Below are 19575 nucleotides of genomic sequence, written 5' to 3'. Positions count from 1 at the left end.
ACCCAATAATCCCCAGAATATCCTTTATTCTTACTATTTTTTATCTACAATTTAATCAAAGATTAACCTTGCCTTTGGTTGTCCTGTCTCTTTATTCTCTTTTAATTTGGAGTAGTTCTTTCATGACGTGATCTATTTTGTAAAATCTAGGCCCTTTGTTTTGTAGAGTGAACTGTAATCTAGTCAGGAGGGAAAAATAACCATAATCTGTTTTCCCTCCTGACTAGATTAGATTAAATGTTTTGGCAAGAATACAGATTAAACAGTTTCTCATGAGTGGATTCATAGTAAACCAGGCAGTGTTGTGTACTTCTCATTGCCCTACACCGGGAGACGTTTATCTCTCCCACAATTGGTGATACTGTTTTTGATAATTTTGGCTAAGGTGATGTCAGCTGGATGTCTCCTTGTGAAGGTAGCTTTTCCCCTTCGTTATTAATAAGTCATCTGTGGGATGAGATATCAGCCCTTTGATCATCTTATTCCCTGGCAACTCTTCACTGCTGGTTTCAGTGTCCTTGCCGCTGACTCTTGGAAATATTGATTACTCTCGTGGTGACAATGGCGATTTTTCTAATTCCTTCTACACTTATTTTCTGGCATCCTTCAGTAAAGCCACATTTTCTCCCTCAAAATATTTCATTTTAATTTAAAAGATTAATACAGCTAAGATATTCTTTCAACAGGCAAATGAAAACGGTAGCTTAAACTGCAAGTTTCAATCAGAAAATAACAGCTCTCTGATTTCCCTCGACTCACACTCTTCTGAAACAACTCACAAAGAGTCTGAGGAAAGCCAAGTTATTTATCTACCTGGGACTAGTAAGTATAGAAATATGATTCTTTTGTTCTTAAGTTCTAGTTTTGACTTTACTTTTTTTAAAAAAAAATATTTCTCTGGTATGATTTAGCATATATTAACTCTTCTAGTCCCTCAGGTCTTTAGACAGTCTAAAACTTTTCAAAAGAGCTTTTAATAATAGCTGAGTAAATTAGTGTTACTAGAAATACCGTAGTATATATTTCTTGGATTGAATATTACAAATAATTGTATTCTATCCAGCCATTGATAATTAAATATGAATTCTTTGGGTATGGTAGCAGTTTATCATGTTTATTATTGCCTCTTACTGTTGCTTATTTTCTCTCTACGAAAATGGCTAAATTTGTCATAGGAGTGCTAAGTATTAGGGTTACATAAAATAATTTGACTGGCAAGAATCAGTTATTATGTTAGATTACTCAGATTTGATGTGGCTCCGTTAACATTTTTCTTTATTTTTTCAGGTAATTCTATAGGTACTGGAGATAGTAGAAGGCACACAGATGGTATGTTACCATTTTCCTCTGGTACTTGGGGAACTGAGAAAGAAATAGAAAATTTGAAGGGTATTGTTCCAGATCTTAACAGCGTAAGTTATGCATTTTTCTTAGATTTCCTATAAAAAAAGGAATAAGGGGTCTTTTGTGTTTATATGATATCAGTTTTTTTCAAAGAAACAGTAACTGTTGACTTCTGAAAAATACAGAAAAAGTAAAGAACTCACTACTGATAATTTTTCGATATATTTATAAGTATCTTTCATACAATTATATACATTTTCTTGCATTTAAATATTTATTGACTTGCATTTAGATTAGTCATTTGGAAAGTTCTTTAGCCCAGTGTCCAGTCATTACATGAAAAAGCAAACGGATCTTTTACCTTGCTCAAACATGTTTGTTTTTCATTGTTTCAGTTTTTTCTGTTTGTTAATAGTACCCCGTTTCTCCTGTGCCTGAAGCTTGGTAGTCATTTCTGACTCATACCTATTCATTATGCCCTTTTTAAATAGTGTTATTATAGTTTTAGAAACTGTGATTTGAATTTTGCATGTAGGTTAATTTTTTCTCACTTAGACCCACTTGTCCAGTATTGATTAAAATAATGCTGGCTTTTTTGCTTTATTCTGTGCATCTCTATTTTGTACATGTTAAATATATTTTTAATTTAAATTTTAACTTGTAAAATACATATAACATAAAATTTACTATCTTAATCTTTTTTTTTTTTTTCTTTTTGAGACAGTCTCACTCTGTCACCCAGGCTGGAGTGCAGTGGCGTGATCTCAGCTCACTGCAACTTCTGCCTCCCAGGTTCAAGCAATTCTCCTGTCTCAGCCTCCCAAGTAGCTGGGATTACAGGCGCACATCACCACCTGGTTAATTTTTGTATTTTTAGTAGAGATGGAGTTTCACCATGTTTGTCAGGCAGGTCTCAAACTCCTGGCCTCAAGTGATCTGCCCACCTTGACTTCCCAAATTGCTGGGATTACAGGAGTGAGCCACCACACCCAGCTACTATCTTAATCATTTTTAAGTGTACAGTTCAAGAATGTTAAGTACATTTACATTGTGCAGCCAATCTTCAGGACTCTTCATCTTGTAAAACAAACTCTACCCATTAAACAACAAACCTCAGTTCCCTCCTGCCTTCCAACTCATGGCAGCTACCATTCTACTTTCTGTCTCTATGAATTTGCCCACTCTGGGTAACCTCATATAAGTGAAATCATGCAATATTTGGCCTTCTGTGTCTGGCTTATTTTATTAAGCATGATGTTTTCAAGGTCTGTTCATGTCGTAGCATATATCAACATTTCATTTTTTCTTATGGCCGAATAATGTTCTATTATATATACCACATTTTATTTATCCCCTCATCCTTCTGTGGACACTTGGGTGTTTCTGTCTTTTGGCTTTTGAGTGTAATGCTGCTGTGAACATCAGTATACAAATACCTGTTCGAGTCCTAGCTTTCAGTTTGTTTGGATATATATGTAGGAGTGAAATTGTTGGGTCATATGGTAATTCTGTGTTTAATGTTTTGAGGAACTGCCATAGTGTTTTTCACAGCAGCTGCACCAGTTTACATCCACCAACAAAACACTAGGATTCCAATTTTTCCGCATCCTATTTAACACTCTTTACTTTTTTTCCCTTTTTAAATTATAGTTATCCTAATGAGTATGAAGTAGTATCTCATTGTGGTTTTGATTTGCATTTCCCTGATGACAGTGATATTGAACATCTTTTTATGTGCTTCTTTTCATGTATGTCTTCCTTGGGGAAATGTTCATTTAAGGCCTTTGCCCACTTTTTAATTGAGTTTTTTTGTTATTGTTGAATTGTAGAGTTCTTTATGTCATCTGGATATTAAGTCCTTACCAAATGTATGAATTGCAAATTTTCCTCCCATTCTGTAGGTTGTCTTTTACTTTCTTGATATTGTCCTTTCATGTGCAAAAATTTTAAATTATGATGTAGTGTGATCTATTTTTATATTGCTACCTGTGCTTTTGTTGTTATAGCTATGAAATTGTTGTCAAATGCAATGTCATGAAGATTTTCCTGTTTTATTCTAAGAGTTTTATAGAGTTAGCTCTTACATTTAGATTGTTAATCTGTGACTTTGTGAAAGAAAAAGAAAAAAGGGAAAAAGAAAACGATTGTTGATTTGTTTCGAGTTTATTTTTATATATAGTGTTAGGTAAGGGTCTAACTAACATCATTCTTTTGCATGTGGATATTAAATTTTCTCGGCACCATTTATTAAAAAGGCTGTTCTTTCTCCATTGAATGGTCTTGGCACTTTTGTCAGAAATCAATTTATCATGTATGTGAGGGTTTATTTCTGGCTTCTCTAGCCCATTGGTCTATTTGTCTGTCTTTTTGACAGTACCACACTGCTTTAATCACTATATCTTTGTAGGACGTTGGGAAGTGTTAGTCCTTCATCCTTCAACTTAATTCTTCTTTTTCAAGATTTTTTTGGCTGAGGCCCTTTGCAGTTCCATATGAATTTGAAGATCAGCTTTTCCATTTCTTTAGAAAAGGCTGTTGAAATTTTGAGAGGGATTTTGTTGAATCTACAGGTCACTTTGGGTAGTATTGATACCTTTGCAGTGTTAAGTCTTCATATTCATGAAGACACAGGATGTCTGTCCGTTTAGGTCTTTAGGTCTTCTTTCTTTAAACAGTGTTTTGTAGCTTTCAGTATGTCTTTCACTTCCTTGATTAGATTTATTCCCAAGTACTTTCGTCTTTTAGATGCTATTGTAAATGGAATTGCTTTCTTAATTTACATTTTGGATTGTTTATTGCTGGTGTTTAGAAACATCTGATTTTTGTGTGCTGATCTTGTACCTTCTAGATTTTTCTCCATTGTTATCTTCTAGGAGTTTTATAGTTTTGCATTTTACATTTAGGTCTGTCATCCATTTTCAGTTAATTTTTGTGAAAGGTGTAATGTCTTTTCTGAGATTCATTTTTTTGCATATAAATATCCAATTGTTCCAGCACCATTTGTGAAAAGACTATCTTTGCTTCATCGTGTTGCCATTGTTCCTTTGTCAAAGATTAGTTTGACTATAGTTATGTGGGTCAGTTTTTAGAATCTCTATTCTGCTGATCTGTTTGTCTGTTCTTTCACCAATACATCACTGTCTTGATTACTGCAGCTTTATTAAGTAATGAAATTGGACAGTGTCTTCTCACTTTATTCTTATTTTTCAAGATTGAGTTGGTTATTCTGGGTCTTTTGCCTCTTTGTGTAAACTTTATTTTTTTTTTTAATTTTTCTTTTTATTGTTTGAGACGGAGTCTCTCTCTGTCACCCAGGCTGGAGTGCAGTAGCATGATTTTGGCTCACTGCAACCTCCACCTTCTGGGTTCAAGCGATCCTTTCTCCTCAGCCTGCCAGGTAGCTGGGATTACAAGTGTATGCCACCATGCCCAGCTAATTTTTGTATTTTTAGTAGAGATGAGGTTTCACCATGTTGGCCAGACTGGTCTCAAACTTCTGATTTCAAACGATCCACCCGCCTCTGCTTCCCAAAGTGCTGGGATTACAGGCATGAGCCACCATGCCCAGCCTGTGTAATCTTTAGAATCAGTTTGTCAGTATCCAAATTCAGAACTTGGCTGGGATTTTGATTGGTATTAAATTGAATGTATAGGTGAAGTTGGGAAGAACTGACATTTTGACAGTGTTGAGTCTTCCTATCCATGAACATTGAATATCTCTCTATTTATTTGGTTTTCTTTTATTTCTTTCTCAGAGTTTTGTAGTTTTTTAGCACATAGATGTTATATATATTTTGTTAGATTTATACCTAACTTATTTCATATGTGGGGGTGTTAATGTAGATAGTATTGTTTTAAAGTTCAAATTCTACTTGTTCTTTGCTAGTGTATAGGAAAGCAGTTAACTTTTATATAATAAACATGTATGCTGTCATCTTTTATTAGTTCCAGGAATTTTTTTGTCAGTTCTTTTGGATTTTCTGCATAGATAATCATGTCATCTACAAACAAAGACAGTTTTTATTTCTTCCCAATCTGTATACATTTTATTTCCTTTTCTTGTCTTATTGCATTAGATAGGACTTAAAGACAGTTTTTATTTCCTCCCAATCTATATACACTTTATTTCCTTTTCGTGTCTTAATTGCATTAGCTAGGACTTATAGTATGATGTTGAAAAGTAATGGTGAGAGGAGACATCTTTGCCTTATTTCTGATCTTAGTGGAAAGGCTTCTAGCTTCTTACTATTAAGTATGATGCTAGCTATAGGTTTTTTTTAAGGTTTTTAAACTTATTTTATTTTTATCAAGTTGAGAATGTTTCTCTCTCTAGTTTACTGGGAATTTTTATCATGAATGGGTGTTAGATTTTTGTCAATTTTTTTTTTTTTTTGCAGCTATTGATATGATCACATGATTTTGTTTTTTTTGTAGTCTGTAAATTGATTTTTGATTGTTGAACCAGGCTTGCATACCTGGGATCTCCTTGGTTATGATGTATAATTCTTTTTATATAATATTTGATTTGATTTTCTAATATTTTGTAGAGGAGCTTTGAATCTGTGTTTATGGGAGAAATTGGTCAGTAGTTTTATTTTTTTGTGATGTCTTTAGTTTGGGTATTAGGTTGATGCTGACTCCATAGAATCTGTTAGTAAGTATTCCCTCTGCTATTTTCTGAAAAAGGTTGTAGAGAATTAGTATAATGTTTTCCTTAATTGTTTGGTGGAATTCACTGTTGAACCTATCTGGGCATGGTGCATTCTATTTTGGAAGGTTATTCATTATTGCCTTAATTTCTTTATCAGATAGGGGCCTACTCAAATTGTATATCTATTTCGTGAGTTTTTTTCTGGTAAGAAGAATGTGTATTCTGCAGTTTTTGGGTGAAGTATTCCATAGATGTCCATTATATCTAGTTGATAGTTAGTGTTGAGTTCAACTGTGTTGTTATTGAATTTCTTCTCGCTGGATCTGTTTCTGATAGAGGAGTGTTGAGGTCACCAGTTATGATAGTTGGTTCATCTATTTCTCTTTGTAGTTCTATTAGTTTTTACTACCTGTATTTTGATGCTCTCTTGTAAGGTGTATACACGTTAAGGATGGTCATGTCTTCCTAGAGAATTGATTCCTCTATATCATTATGTAGTACCCTGCCTTATCTCTGATAACTTTCCCTACTTTGAAGTCTGCTCTGTCTGAAAGTAATATAGCTATTCCTGCTTTCTTTTGATTAGTGTTTTAATGGTATATCTTTCTCCATCCATTTACTTTTAATCTACATGTTGGTTTCTTGTAGACGTCATATACTTAGGTCTTGTTTTTTGATTCTCCTCTGAAAATCTCTTTCAGTTGGTGTGTTTGTTTGTTTATTTATTTATTTATTTTTTGAGGTGGAGTCTTGCTCTGTTGCCAGGCTGGAATGCAGTGGTGCAATCTCGGCTCACTGCAACCTCTGACTCCCTGGTTCAATTGATTCTCCTGCCCCAGCCTCCCGAGTAGCTAGAATTACAGGCATGCACCACCACGCCCAACTAGTTTTTGTATTTTTAGTGGAGACGGGGTTTCACCATGTTGGCCAGGATGGTCTTGATCTCCTGACCTCATGATCCACCTGCCTTGGCCTCCCAAAGTGCTGGGATTACAGGCATGAGCCACCGTGCCTGGCCTATTTATTTTTATTCATTTATTTTTTTGAGACCGAGTCTCGCTCTGTTGCCCAGGCTCTAGTGCAGTGGTGCGATCTCAGCTATCTGCGACCTCCACCTCCTGAGTTCAAGCAATTCTCCTGCCTCAGCCTCCCAAGTAGCTGGGATTACAATTGTGCGCCACCCCACCTGGCTAATTTTTTTGTATTTTTAGTAGAGATGGAGTTTCACCACATTGGCCAGGCTGGTCTCGAACTCCTGACCTCAAGTGATCCACCCGCCTTGGCCTCCCAAAGTGCTGGAATTACAGGCGTGACCCACCGCACCCAGCCAGTTGGTGTATTTAGACCATTGACTTTGAAAGTGATTAATTGATATAGTTGGATTAATGTCTGCCATGTTGTTCTTGTTTTTTTCCCCTATTTTTTTCTTTCAGTCTTATTCTTCTCTTTGTGGTTTTATTTTAAGAATATTATTATTATTATTATCACTATTTTGAGACAGGGTCTCTATGTTGCCCAGAATGGAGTGCAGTGGCAGGATTATAGCTCACTACAGCCTCGAACTGCTAAGCTCAAGAGATCCTCCTGCCTCAGCCTTCTGAGTAGTTGGGACAACAGGCACATGTCACTACACCTGGCTAACTTTTAAATTCTTTGTAGAGCTAGGGTCTTGCTATGTTGCCCAGTCTGGTCTTGAGCTCCTGGCCTCAAGTGATTCTCCCACCTTGGCCTCCTGAAGTGCTGGGATTACAGGGGCCAGCCACTGTGCCTGGTCTCTTTGTGGTCTTAATTCAGCATTTTATATGATTCCATTTTCTCTTCGTTAGCATATCAGATATAATTCTTTTTTGTCCCACTTTTTTTAGTGGTTGCTCTAGAGTTTGCAGTATATATTTAAAATTAATCCATATTCACTTTCAGATAACATTATACTGCTTAACAGGTAGTTTGAGTAATGATAATAACAAAATATTCCTAATTCCTCCCTCCCATTCCTTGTATCATTGCTATCATTCATTTCACTTACATATAAGTATATATAAGCATATATGTGTGTCTGTATATAGACACACACCCTCACCTATGTATGCTCATACATACACGTAAGCATACATAATTGAATACATTGTTGCCATTATTTTTCTGAACAATTGTTATTAGACCAGTTAAAAATTTGAAAAATAAAATGTTTGTTTTACCTTTACTTATTCTGTCTTTGATGCTCTTCCTTTCTTTGTAGATTTAAGATTCTGACCTATATATTTTTCTTCTCTCAAAATAACTTTTTAAAAAATTTCTTGCAAGGCAGGTCTGCTGGCAACAAATGCCTTCAATTTTTGCTTGTCTGAGAAAGTATTTCCCTTTCATGTTTGAAGGATAATTTCTCAGGGTACAGAATTAGAAATTGATGGTTTCTTTCTTTCAACTCTTTAAAGTAGTTTACTTCACTGCCTTCTTGCTTGGCATGGTTTCTGAGGAGATGCCAAATGTCGCTCTTTGTTCTCTGTGAGTAAGGTGATTTTTTTCCTCTCTGGTTTCTTTAGGATTTTTTCTTTATCTTTGATTTTCTGTAGTTTGAAATGATATGCTTAGGTGAAGTATTGGTTTTGGTTTTTATTTATTTTTTTCCAAGTACAGCCCTATTGCAGTATGCCTTTATCTTGTTTGGAGTTCTGTGAGCTTCCCGGTATGTGGCTTGTTGTCTGAATTAGTTTGGGGAAATTCTCAGTCATTATTGTTGCAAATATTCTGTTGCTTTCTGTTTGTCTTCTCTTTTTGATGTCTCTGTTATGCGTATGTTATACATTTTGTAGTTGTCCTGCAGTTTTTTGAGATTGTTTTTTTCATTCATTGTTGTCTTTGCATTCAGTTTTAGAAGTCCATTGGCATATCCTGGAGCTCAGAGTATCTTTCCTGTGCTGTGTCCAGTCTACCAATGAGCCCAGCATAGACATTCCTCACGTGTTACAGTTTTTGACCTCTGGCATTTCTTTCTGATTCTTTCTCATAAGTTCCATTTCTCTGTTTACATTGCCACTCTGTTCTTTCATGTTGTCTGCTGTATCCATTAGAGCCCTTAGAATATTCATCATAATTGTTTTTGATTTCTGGCCTGAGTATACCAACATCCCTGCCATATCTGGTTCTGCTGGTTCTGATGCTTGCCTTGTCTCTTCAAACTGTTTTTTTTTGCCTTTTAGTATGCCTTTTAATTTTTTCTTGTTAGCTGGACGTGATGTACCAAGTAAAAGAACTACTGTAAATAGGCCTTTCATTATGTTGTGGTAAGGTGTTGGGGAGGGAAAGCATTCCATAATGCTGTGATTCAGTCTCAGTCTTTAAGTGAGCCTGTGTCTTTAGACTGTGCACTCCACAAGTGTTTCTCAGTTTTTTCCTCCCCTTAGGATGGACAGGGTGGCTAGAGGGAGCTGGAGTTGGGTATTTAACTTCCCCAGGCTACTTAGGCTCAGATAAAACCCCAGCAGGTTAGCTTTTCTTGAGGTTTGTTCTTGTTTTTTCTAAGAACAAAGTGCCCTGTTATATTTCAAAATTACCCCTTTCTCCTCCCCATAGTGGAAGCCCAAGGGGATTTTTCTCCATTATTTGCTGTGAGAACTTGGTTGTGCTGCAAGTAAAACTCACAAAAGCATGGGGCCCACCTATGACTGGATCCTCTGGAGTTTTTAACTCTCAGACTTTTCCACACTGAGCCTGCAGCAATTCACCAGTTACATGTCAGGTATTCCTTCTCTGCTGGTTACTGTGGAGGTTTCTGCTTGGGAGTATATCCCCTGGTATGTTAGGATTCTCTGTATTTGCCTGTCTCTCCAGTTTTAGAGGCCCCAGTTTATCCTGTTACCTTCTCTTAGGGATCTAAGAAGAGTTGTTGATTTGTCAGTTTGTTCATCTTTTTACTTGTTGTCGGGATGGAGTGGCGACTTCCAAGCCCTTTATACTCAGAACTGGAAGCTAGAAGTTGTAACTGCCTTCTTTATTCAAGATTAAGTTGCTTTACGGATGAGACAGCCAGTTTTCCACATTATGTTTCTTTTTAATCTTTGCAAGTGTTGTATATGAAAAGCAGTTATCTCGTTTTATTTGACATTTTTTTTTTCTATTGGGGTATTTGTATTTTAACTTAATTTTGTAAGGTTTTTATGTTATGGAAATATATTGATCTTTATATGTTTTAGGCTTTAATGTGTGTATGAGCTTCCTAGGTTGCCAGAGCAAATTACCACAGGCATGCCTAAAACAACAGAAATTTATTTCCTCACAGTTATGGAGGCCAAAAGTCTGAAATCAAGGTGTTAGCAGGGTGATTCTCCCTCCTAAGGCTCTTAGAGGAGAATCCTTCCTGGTTCTCCCGGCTTCTGCTGGCTCCTGGTGTTCCTTGGCTTGTAGCAGCAGCACTCACATCTCTCTCTGTGTGTTCACGTGGCCTTGTCCTCTGTGTCTTTGTCTAAAATTTTCTTCTCTTGTCTGTGATACAGACATTGGTCATTGTGATTAGGGTCCCTAAATCCAGGATGGTCTTATCTCAAGATCCTTAAGTTAATTACATCCGTAAAGACCTTGTTTCAGAATAATATCGCAACTTATAGTTACCAGGCTTAGGACTTGGATATATCTTTTTGAGGGGAAACAATTCAAGACATCAGAGTGTTACACTTAGAAGATGTTATCCACTGAAGAATATAAGACAATCATCTGTATTTTTTCCTAGTACTCTTATATCTAAATCTTTAAGTCATCTGGAATTTATTTTGATGTTTGTTTATTTATTTTATTTATTTATTTTTGAGACGAAGTCTCACTCTTGTCCCCCAGGCTGGAGTGCAATGGCGGGTTCTTGGCTCACTGCAACCTCCGCCTCCCAGGTTCAAGTGATTCTCTTGCCTCAGCCTCCCGAGTAGCTGGGATTACAGGTGCCCGCCACCACGCCCGGCTAATTTTTGTATTTTTAGTAGAGATGGGGTTTCCCCATGTTGGCCAGGCTGGTCTCGAACCCCTGACCTCAGGTGATCCGTCCGCCTCGGCCTCCCAAAGTGCTGGGATTACAGGTGTGAGCTACCGCGCCTGGCCTTGATGTTTATTTTTATATAATAATGTTGGCAAAGCACCCAGTTAATAAATGGTGGCACTAGGATTTGAACCTATGTCTTTCTTATTCGAAAGTTATCATTTATTTAGAACGACCTCCTTTTAGTGTTGTAACTTTCAGAAACTGTGCCTTACCAGGTTGTTCTTATTGCTTGTCTTACTATAGCAGAAAGGACTGCTGTTAATAAGTTTCATTGGCATGTGATACCATGGTGGCAGCCAAATGTCCACGAACAGTACTGAAGACACTTGAGCCCCTTTTCAGCAGTTGTTATTTTAGGAAGGAATAAGAAGTGCCACTTGGAAAAATGTTTTGGAGAGCATAGTTTGAAGGCACTGGATTAATTTGCTGTGTCTGATACAAATTTTACTGGACTGGCCAGGGCCATTTGTAGTATAAACTGCCTTATTCCTATTAAAAGATATTAATATCTAGGGCTGTTTATCCATATTAATTTTATGAGGCTAGTCACACTAATAGGCTTACCATGTTTGTGGAGACTTTTATTGGTAATGATAAAAGTTGGGCTGACAACATTTCTATCATCCTGTAATGTAATGCACACATAGAGCCCACTTTTGGTATGTAAATCTCTTGATGTGTTTCCTATGACCACATCACAAAGTCTGGTTTTGGTAAGTTGCTTATCATTGGTTCATATATTCACATATAGTCTAGAATACAGCGAATACTGTGTGTTCTCTTCTTTCATATAATAAACATTTTATATCAACTATATAATTTTTCCCATAAATTTTAAAATAAGTTATAAAAAACAAGACTTACTGTTGCTCTGTTTAAACATTTGATTTTTTGTTTTAAAGGAATGTGCAAGTAAAGATGTTCTGGTGAAGACCCTCAGGGCTATTGATGTGAAACTTAACTCTGATAATTTTCATGATGCAAATGCCAATAGAGGTGGTTTTGACCTGACTGACCCTGTAAAACAGGGGGCAGAGTGTCCTCATCAAAATAAGACAGTTTTGCACATGGATGGATGTTTAGACACTGAGACTCCTACGGTGTCCATTCAAGAAAATGTGGATGTAGCCTCTTTGAAGCCCATTAGTGACAGTGGAATTAATTTCACTGATGCCATTTGGTCACCAACTTGTGAAAGGCGAACATGTGAATGTCACGAGTCCATCGAAAAGAATAAAGACAGTAAGTGGACTTTTTAAAAAATAGAGTGAAAGAAATAGATGTTCGTACATTTTGAATAGGACATATTTTCATGTGAAATGTGCCAGTCTTTCCTGTTGAAATATTTTAGTGTTTTATAGTTTAAACAAAATTTTAAATCTACTTGTACAGGGAGGATTGCTCAGAAATGGTATCTTTTCTCACAGATCTAGTGAAAATGTACCTTTCTAGCTAACTCTTAGCATTCTTTCTTTATTCCTCATTCTCCATTATAGACTTTTTTGTGAGTAAGCCTGGCTTGCTTTCTATCAAAGAGATACTTTTCTTTTGGGGAAATGGGTTTTCCTTTTTCTAACTAGCTTTGGCAAACTTCAGTACTGTTGATAACTAAGGTAGTCATCTAAATTAAAAAAAAATTGAGAATGTTTTGTCATTTTAGTTGTTACATGTGTCATTTGATATTTTGGGAATTTTATTTTTTAGAAACAGATCTCCCACAGAGTGTGGTCTATCAAAATGAAGAGGGTAGGTGGGTCACAGACCTTGCCTATTACACATCTTTTAATAGCAAACAAAATTTAAATATGTCTCTAAGTGATGAGATGAATGAAGACTTCAGATCTGGTTGTAAGTATATGGATAAACATTTATTATAACATTTTCACTGTTTCTGATCTTTCTAAGATTACTGTGTATATGTTGGTCAGCCACATCAGATCCCTTCTGGACTATCACTGTATTCTGGAAGCACTTCACTTGTTTTTATAGGACCCAAGGTTTTAGTTAGCCAGTCTTAATCATTGTAGAATGAGCCAAGCCATTTCCTTAAGCAAAGCCAATGAGTGAGAATAGCATTCGTGTACTACCGTGTAGACCCCATAGTATTGCAGGGCTGGAAGGGACTTTAGGTTTTGCTTGTCCCTTTAAAATTTCTGACCTGAGCAAAGGAAATGTCCTGATAAATCAGCAGTTACAAAAACCAGTCCATGAAAGGTAGAAAGTGTGGTAGAAATGATGGAAGAAAAGTAACCAAAAATATAATGAAATCTCAAGGGATAAAAGCGTGAAAAGAAACAGTTAGGTTGTTGATTAGCATCATCCCCAACAGTGAATATAGAAACTGGTTTAGGTCTACACAATGCCAGGTCACGAGATTTTGAGCTGGAGACTGTGAAGATGCTATGCTGCAACCCTCAGGGCTGAGCTCTTCTGTAACTGGAAGGAGCCACGCTGCTCAGGGGCCTGTCAAGCCTGGCCTTATTGTTAATAGGCTTGCGCCAGAGGAAGAAGTTATCCCATCTACTGCTTGTGCTAAGCTTCTTTAAGAAAGTCTCGTAATGTGGAATTACAGCAATAAATTAGGTAGTATGCCAGTCCTTAAGAAACTGTTTATCAGCCCAGAATGATGAGACAAGAATGCAGTACACAGTCATCGGCATCATGAGAAACTCAAACCAAAAGCACTGATATTTAGAGAAGAAACAAATGTTGCACGAGTAGGTAGCAAAAGAATTTCACATAGGAAGCCACTTTTGAGGTAGAGTTTTCACAGGTAATCCTTTGGGGGCATGAGAAATTTCAAATGGAGAGAAAGCCCAGTTGGAAAGGAATGAGATGGTGAAGTCTGGGCATGTTTGAGAAGGTGCATGGTCCAGTGTGGCCAGCCTTTATGGCAGGATAAAGGGAGAGTGGCCGGAGGCTAGGAGGTGGAGCTGGAGAGGTCATTAGGGCCAGGGAGTGGATTGAGTTTTGACCACCATGCCCAAGATTGAGGCTTGTCTGGAAAGCGTCAGGACTCGTTGCTTGTGGAACTTGCTTGGTGAGTCTTCTCCTGGTAGTTAGGGTTGTTTGGGATGGTTCTTAGGATGTTGTAGAAATCTAGATGTCCCAGTGAAAATGAAGAGAGTAGCTAGTGAAAGACGTAGAAGTAAAATGGTTAGGATTTGATGGCTGGATTTCAGGGGATAGTAGAGAGGCAGGAAGAGAGGAGGGTCTGCGGTCTGAGTTACTTGGGGCAATAGCGATACCATTACCTGAGGCGGGGAGTCAGAAGAAAGTGTAGATTCTGGGTGATTGTGGTTTGAGGCAGAAGTAGTCATTAGTGGAAATAGGGGTCAGAAGTGTGAAGCTGAGTTGCGGTTAGGACTTGCTCAATGATATCTTGATCTAAAAATGATGATGCAGACCGAATGGTGGATATTTATCACTTAAAAGATCATGGAATTCTCATGTGTTGCTGGTGGGAGTGTAAATTGGTACAGCCATTTTGGAAACCTGTTTGGCAGTGTCTTGTAAGGGTGAACTTTATGAACTTCATACTTAATGACCTAATAATTCTACACCTGAGTACATATGCAGCAGAATAGGGCGTATGTATTCACCAAAAGACATACTAAAATGTTTATAGCAGCACTAGTTGTATCAGCCCCAAATTCTCAAATTCCCATTAGCAGTGGAAGTTTCCAAGTCACTGCAGAATCACCCTCCCCTCCCTCAGCCATAGAATGGATTATGTTTATTCATACCCTGGAATATTAGGTTGCAATGAGAATGAGTGATGTGAAGTTACATGCAACAACATGGATGAATCTCAGGAACATGTGGAATGACGTAAAGCTGACTAAGAACACACACTCTGTAGTTCTATTTGTATACAGCTGGGCAGTGCACTCCTGCAGAGCCAGCCACAGGGCAGTGGCTACATGTGGATGGGCAGGTAGCATGGGAAGCAGGCTCGGGTGGTTTGGGTACTGGCAGTATTATGCTTCTTAATCTGTGCTGTTGGCTATGCAGATGTGTTCAGATTGTGAAAATTCCTTGAGCTGTACACTTCACCTCTCTATCGTAAAAAGTTTTTAAAAATTAGCAAACTGAGAATAAAAGATTTGCAATTCATATTACAGGTTTAAAGCCCATTCCCCTAATATATAAACAGTTCCAATAAACAATAAGAAAAAGACCAACTACCCCAAAATTGGAAACAATTTATAGAAAAAGAAATAAAAACGATCGTTAAATGTACAACAAAAAATGTTCATTTTTAATCATGGAAAGAAATGCAGTGTAAATCCACCCAGTCATAGTATTTTTCAGTTATTTCCTTGGTAGTGATCCAAAAGTTTGGTGATAAAACTGTCTTAGCAAAGACGTGAGGGACACAGGTATGCTAGTCCATTCTTGGCACAGCATCTACCTATAATGACATTGCAGCCTCTAGCAAAGTTACGCATGTACTATCCTGTAACCGAACAGTTCTGCTTCTGGGAATGTATTCTTCAGATACACTTGCATAAATGATACATGGTGTATGTGCAGGCTCATTACTTGCAGCATTGTCTGTGATAACAACATTAGAAGCAATGTAGATGGACAAAATAGGGTATAAATTAAGGTGCATCCATACAAGGAGGTACCCTGTGGCTATACAGAATGGTAAAGGAGCTCTTTAGTTACTCAAATGGAATGATCACTGGAATAAATTAAAGATAAAGTCCACCTCAAAGCACATAAAGTATTCTAACATTTGTGTAGAAAGGTAGGAGAGGGGAGGATGTACATACAGATATTTGTAAATACATACAATGGAAAGATAAAACAAGATACTGACTACAGGAATGTCTAGTTACTTGAACTCAGAAATCAAAAATTCAGATAGACATTTCAGAAATATTTTAGCTATTGGTTGCTTCTGGGGGTGTGGGAAACTAGGGTCAGGGATGGGGAGATAGTTTTCAGTATATACCCTTGTAAGTCTTTGGTTAACTTTGAAAAGCTCTTTATTGTGGTGTCATAAATACACCTTTTAAATTTGAATTATTAGATGTATTACTATTAAAAAATAAAAAATGATAATGGAAAGATTGAATGAAACCATCCTTGTGCTTAGGGAATGAATACTAGTCTGGTTGGAAAGGATGACTAGCATGGGTGGGGAGGAAAGGGAAACGGGGAGATGGAAAGCTATTAAAAAGGTTGGTGGACAGAAAACCTCATGGCTGCTGGGAAGGATGGACTAGATCCAGGGAAATAGGGGTGGAGGTAGCATTAATGAAATGGGAGCCTTTTTACTGAAAAGGAGAAAGGAGCTTTAAAAATGTAATAAAAGGAGATATTCAGAAAAGGAAGGTTGGAAAAAAGGGTGTAATCTTGTAACGTCCAAGTCATTTTAAATGAAAATTTGCCTACTTATAAACTTTATTCAGAACAGTTCCTTAAGAGAGCCTGCCTCGGCCGGGCGCAGTGGCTTACGCCTGTAATCCCAGCACTTTGGGAGGCCAAGGTGGGTGGATCACCAGGTCAGGAGATCGAGACCATCCTGGCTAACATGGTGAAACCCTGTCTCTACTAAAAAAAAAAAAAAAATACAAAAAATTAGCTGGGTGTGGTGGTGGGCACCTGTAGTCCCAGCTACTCAGGAGGGGGCTGAGGCAGGAGAATGGCGTGAACCCAGAAGGCAGAGCTTGCAGTGAGCTGAGATTGCGCCACTGCCCTCCAGACTAGGCGACAGAGCGAAACTCTGTCTCAAAAAAAAAAAAAAAAAAAAAAAAGCCTTCCTCCTCTTCTTCCCCATGCCTGCCTTCCTCCTTGCCGATAGCTCAGCTCCATCTATTCAAGGTGCTGCGTTGCTGCCGCTTATGACCTGAGAGTTTGACAGTGGGGGAAACACAAATGGGCTGCTTCCACGTTTGGCCTCAGAAGCATTCAGTACAAGAGGATTGTTGTTTTAGGTATGCCAAAGAATTGGCATAGATTCTCATAAAAAGTGAAGTTCTGCTTTCTTATTGGCTGTGATTGATTTCTGATGAGTAGACAAGATAACAGTGTTAATATAGATGTTTCTTTGAAGAATCCCTTATAGTTCAGAGAAAAAGCATTTAGGAATATAATAAATCCTATTTTGAGCTGTTCAGTCAATTATTTAAAAACCAGGTGATATTTAACTCCTCAAAGTAAATTAAGTTTCTTTTGGGTTACCTTCTGTATTAGTTTGTTTTTATGCTGCTGATAAAGACATACCCGAAACTGGGAACAAAAAGAGGTTTACTTGGACTTACAGTTCCACGTGGCTAGGGAAGCCTCAGAATCATGGTGGGAGGCAAAAGGCACTTCTTACATGGCGGCAGCAAGAGAAAAAATGAGGAAGAAGCAAAAGTGGAAACCTCTGATAAACCCATCAGATCTCGTGAGACTTATTCACTATCATGAGAATAGCATGGGAAAGACCGGCCTCCATGTTTCAGTTATCTCCCCCTGGGTCCCTCCCACAACATTTGAGAATTCTGGGAGATAACAATTCAAGTTGAGATTTGGGTGGAGACACAGCCAAACCATATTACCCTCTTTTGGGCCGAGTTTCCTACTTCCCTTCTCTTGGCTGTCAGATTTGGTTGGTTGCTCCTTTCATCTTTTAGGGCAGTGGTTTTTAACTTAGCTTGAGTCATAGATTCCACAATGAATCTTCATAGAAATATATGGAATGTATGATTTTGCATGTAATTTTGAGGGCTTCATGGTTCTCCTGATGCTCATTCCTAGGTTCTATGCTGTAGGTTAAGAATGTGTTTTTCCTTAGGCTGGGCATTTTGGCTTATGCCTGTAATCCTAGCCGTTTGGGAAGCCAAGGTGAATGAATTGCTTGAGCCCAGGAGTTTGAGACCAGGATGGGCAACATGGCAAAACCCCATCTCTACCAAAAAATACAAAAATTAGCTGAGGGTGGTGGCACACGCTTGTAGGCCCAGCTGTTGGGGAAGCTGAGGCAGGAGAATCGCTTGAGCCCAGGAGGTAGAGGTTGCAGTGAGCCAAGATTGTGCCACTGCACCCCAGCCTGTGCAACAGAGCCAGACCTTGTCTCAAAAAAAAAAAAAAAGTGTTTTGTTTTTTTTTTGTAATAAGAAATGGTCACTTAACAAGGTAAAGAACTAGCACCGTTCTGACAGGTAGGAAGCCTCAGTGGTCTTTGGTGCTCTGCTTTTCCTGAACAGAAATATCCTGTGTCTGCTTTTCTTTTGTCTTAGGTTGTGAATGTGGGACACAGTCTAGGGTCGCAAAGGAGCAGTGTGGATCTGATTGGTCCCTCATGGACACATGATAGTGGGGAGCCTCCGTCATGTTTGGGCCATGAGTGGACTGTTCCCTCTGGGTCACCATTCACTTTTCTCCTTTCTGCTCCAACCCTGCAGTGCCAGGCAGAGGCCTAGAGTGCTACAGCCAGGCAGTCTAGCATCTGGCTGGCATACATTTCACCAACACATTTAAAGTTCTTGGCGATTCTGATGCCTCAAGCAGGGTCTTGGGCCTCCTAGTTTGCCACAAATCCACCACTCCCAGTTGTGTTTCTGGCCCTGGCCCTCTTTGCCCATTTGCCCCATCCCTCTGAGGCATTTTAGTGATGGCCTTTGGCCTGAGGTTGAGTGTGCTTAGGCTGGTGTTCCTTTCCCAGGGAGAGCTGAGGTGCTCGGCAGCAGCCTTGAGGGCAGACATTAGGGGACTCGCAGTCTTTGTCCAGACTGGGGTTTCCTGGGATGGGGGGCAAGCGGTCCTGGGGCACGCTTGTAGCCATCTTCATGACAAGCTTATAGAGGGCTTATCAGTCTGATGACTCCTGATGAAATTCCACCAGCATTCATGGATGAGTGCTTCAATGCAAGAGTGCCAAACTCTCCAAAGCAAACATTAATTTTAGAGAGAAAAAGCTTTCATTGTAAAGCCCCTGAGTAAATTGGGGTAAGTTAGTGACAAAATAACTACAGCAAGGTGTTCTTTAGCAAAAGTTTGACAACCACAGACTTAAGCATTTAATACAGATGCATGAGTCATGAGTGCAAGCTTTTACATACTTGTTACAACTTTATTTCCTTAGTATTTCATTTTCCTAACTTGTATCTGTGTGCTAGTGTTTGTTTAGGCATTAGTGTAATGTATTTATATAAACATTCTTTTTTAAGCTGAAGCATTTGATTTGATTGCACAAGATGAAGAAGAATTTAATAAAGAGCATCAATTTATACAGGTTTGTAATTATTTGTTTTATCCAAAATTTAAAATTTTTCCTGTATTAATGTAAGTGTAGGCACAGTGTTCATTTCTTTCTGAATATATGGTTAGTATAGAATTATTTCATATTTTTCTTATGGCTAGACAACTTCTGCTTTTTCCCTCATACTCTAAATAAAATACTCTAAATTATTAATTGAAGATCATTGACATACTGAAATATATCTTTAATTCACTTAGAATTGCTTTAATGGCATTAATGGATATTTCCATAGTTTATTTTTATTTTTTGAGACAGGACTTGCTGTGTCACCCAGGCTGGAGTGCAGTGGTGATC

At 38.0% G+C, this 19575-nt stretch overlaps 1 protein-coding gene across 25 annotated transcripts in view; it reads left to right on the top strand.

Moving 5' to 3' along the window:
• Nucleotides 1-19575, top strand: part of CEP192 (centrosomal protein 192) — a 133506-nt gene that overhangs the window by 26490 nt on the left and 87441 nt on the right. For all 25 annotated transcript variants that reach the window (XR_010152010.1, XM_063795899.1, XM_063795898.1 and 22 more), the window contains 5 exons: nucleotides 687-822; nucleotides 1288-1412; nucleotides 11924-12263; nucleotides 12726-12869; nucleotides 19190-19254. Coding sequence is in view for 24 of the 25 variants with exons in the window: in XM_063795899.1 (XP_063651969.1) it covers nucleotides 687-822; nucleotides 1288-1412; nucleotides 11924-12263; nucleotides 12726-12869; nucleotides 19190-19254 (810 nt within the window). In the remaining variant the exon portion in view is untranslated. The remainder of the gene's footprint in view (nucleotides 1-686; nucleotides 823-1287; nucleotides 1413-11923; nucleotides 12264-12725; nucleotides 12870-19189; nucleotides 19255-19575) is intronic.

Source organism: Pan troglodytes, chromosome 17, assembly GCF_028858775.2.
Source record: "Pan troglodytes isolate AG18354 chromosome 17, NHGRI_mPanTro3-v2.0_pri, whole genome shotgun sequence".
Taxonomy (NCBI): domain Eukaryota; kingdom Metazoa; phylum Chordata; class Mammalia; order Primates; family Hominidae; genus Pan; species Pan troglodytes.
This window is presented reverse-complemented; position numbering and strand designations above follow the sequence as displayed.